The sequence below is a fragment of the Chlorella variabilis genome (assembly GCF_000147415.1).
Source record: "Chlorella variabilis unplaced genomic scaffold CHLNCscaffold_28, whole genome shotgun sequence".
Lineage (NCBI taxonomy): Eukaryota > Viridiplantae > Chlorophyta > Trebouxiophyceae > Chlorellales > Chlorellaceae > Chlorella > Chlorella variabilis.
The window spans coordinates 167,544-169,424 of NW_005435060.1; the positions used below are offsets into that span (position 1 = coordinate 167,544).

Sequence of the window (1,881 nt, forward strand, 5' to 3'; positions counted from 1 at the left end):
GAGGCAGAGGCTGAGGCTGATGCAGAGGCGGAGGGGGAGGGGGAGGAGAAGCCGCTGCTTCTTCCGGGGATCAACACGCTGGCTGCCAACACAGCGCTTGGCAGCGAGGTGAGGGGCTGGACCGGGTCGAGAGGCGGGCCGGGCTTGCAGACGCGGGGCCGAGGCCGGGTACGTGTGCGCGCTTCATGCCCCAGCCTGCCACATCCAGCCCTGCCCCAACGCCGCCGGCACAACCCACTCTCCGAACCTACCCCACACCCCGTGCACTCACACCTGCTGCGCAGCAAGTGTTCCACGGGGGCGTGCGCCTGGCTTTCGACGCCGCCGGCGCCGCTGTTGTCACCGGCGTGCACACCGAGGCGGCGCAGCGCGTGCTGCGCATGTGGCCGGTCCTGCAGGTGCGCAGCAGCTTCCCGGAAGGTGGCCGCCCCGGCGGATGGGCAGGCGCAGCCTGGGCCGCCGCCAGCTGCCCCGGGCGCACAGCCAGGCTCAGGCCTTCTTCTGCCACGCCTCTGCCCGGCGAGGCCTTTGCCTCCCGCTCCGCTCATGGCGCACCTCGCGGCTGCTCGGAGCTGCCGCCGCTGCGCGCGCCCGCGTTCCGCCCCGTGCTGAGCAAGCAGCACGGGCACGCTTCACCCCTCCCGCTGCAGGCCGATGAGGTGAAGGCGGGGCGCTGGAGCAGCGCGCCCTTGGAGGAGCACGAGCGATACTTCCTGGCCCGCATGCTGCAGCAGGTGAAGGTCGAGGGTTTCTTTTGGGCGAAACGTCTGGCGCCAGCAGCGACAGCGGGCCCAGCTCCAACAGCAGCCTGCTGCTGAGCACAAGCCGGTGCTTCGTTTGTGGGAGGAGGAGCAGCCCCAGCAGCGCCAGCAGCAGCGGCAGCCGTGTGCACTGGCCCCGGCTTGAATCAGATCCCCGCCCGCCTCCCTCACCCCGCCCCTGCCCTGCCCCCCCTGCCGTGCCTGCAGCTGGGACCGATGCTGCTGGGGCAGGGCCTGAGGGAGGTCTATCCTGCCGGTGAGCCTCCGCCGCCGCCGCACCGCTCCTGCCACCACCCCTCCACCGTCACACTGCCGTCGCGCAGCCCTTCCACCCGCTCCCTGTCCCTGGCACACGCACCAGCCAGCTCTTCCACCCGCCCCTTGCCCCCTGCTCTGCCACCCAGACCTGGTGATCCCTCGCCGCTTCCGGCCCACCGACGACGGCGGCACGCCGCTGGACGGCCCCATGACCGCCTCGGGTGAGCCCGGGGCCAAGCCATTGTCCTCCCTGGTCGATTCGGTTTTTCCTGTTCGGGGTGGGTTGCCTTCTTATTTCGAACCCTCGTCGATCGTCCGCTGGCGCTACCGCCGGCGCTGCGCCCCGCTCCCCCACCCACCCCGCCGCCACCACCCCTCCGGCTGCAGACCGGTCTTTCTTCCTGGGCCGGCAGTACTTCATGCACCCGTGCAACCAGCCTTCCGGCGGGCGGTGGGTGTGGATGGCGAGGTGCCGCGGGCGGCGCGGCGCGGCACGGCCTGAGCGCTGCGGCCGGCGGCGGGCCTCGCGCGACGCTTTTCAGCACCGGCATTACACGGTGCGCTGCTTCGTCACTGTTCATGCTTCATCACTGTTTATTGGATTCTCATACATGCAAAACATGTTTTTTTTCTGAGAAGGCTATGAACACACTCTGGTTGAAGTGTACCTGGTAAAGAGAGGGGCTAGCACGTGCTAGGCTCAGCTCTGGGCGGGAGGTCGAATGTGACATGAAAGGCGGGTAGTAAGGAGCGGGGCGGAGGGGGCCCAGTGCTCGGCGCCCTGCTGCGCGGCTGGGCGGCCATGGCAATGGCGGCAGGGGCGGCTGTTGCATGGTACCAGCTGAGTAGAGTAGCAATAGAA

At 69.3% G+C, this 1,881-nt stretch overlaps 1 protein-coding gene across 1 annotated transcript in view; it reads left to right on the plus strand.

Moving 5' to 3' along the window:
* CHLNCDRAFT_140017 (hypothetical protein) overlaps window positions 1-1,521 on the plus strand; it is a gene marked incomplete at both ends in the record, with an annotated part of 5,165 nt that extends 3,644 nt beyond the window's left edge. Inside the window, 6 exons of the mRNA XM_005843593.1 lie at window positions 8-108; window positions 285-398; window positions 651-734; window positions 969-1,017; window positions 1,166-1,240; window positions 1,457-1,521. Of these exons, the coding sequence (XP_005843655.1) occupies window positions 8-108; window positions 285-398; window positions 651-734; window positions 969-1,017; window positions 1,166-1,240; window positions 1,457-1,521 (488 nt within the window). The remainder of the gene's footprint in view (window positions 1-7; window positions 109-284; window positions 399-650; window positions 735-968; window positions 1,018-1,165; window positions 1,241-1,456) is intronic.
* Window positions 1,522-1,881: the final 360 nt, after the last annotated feature.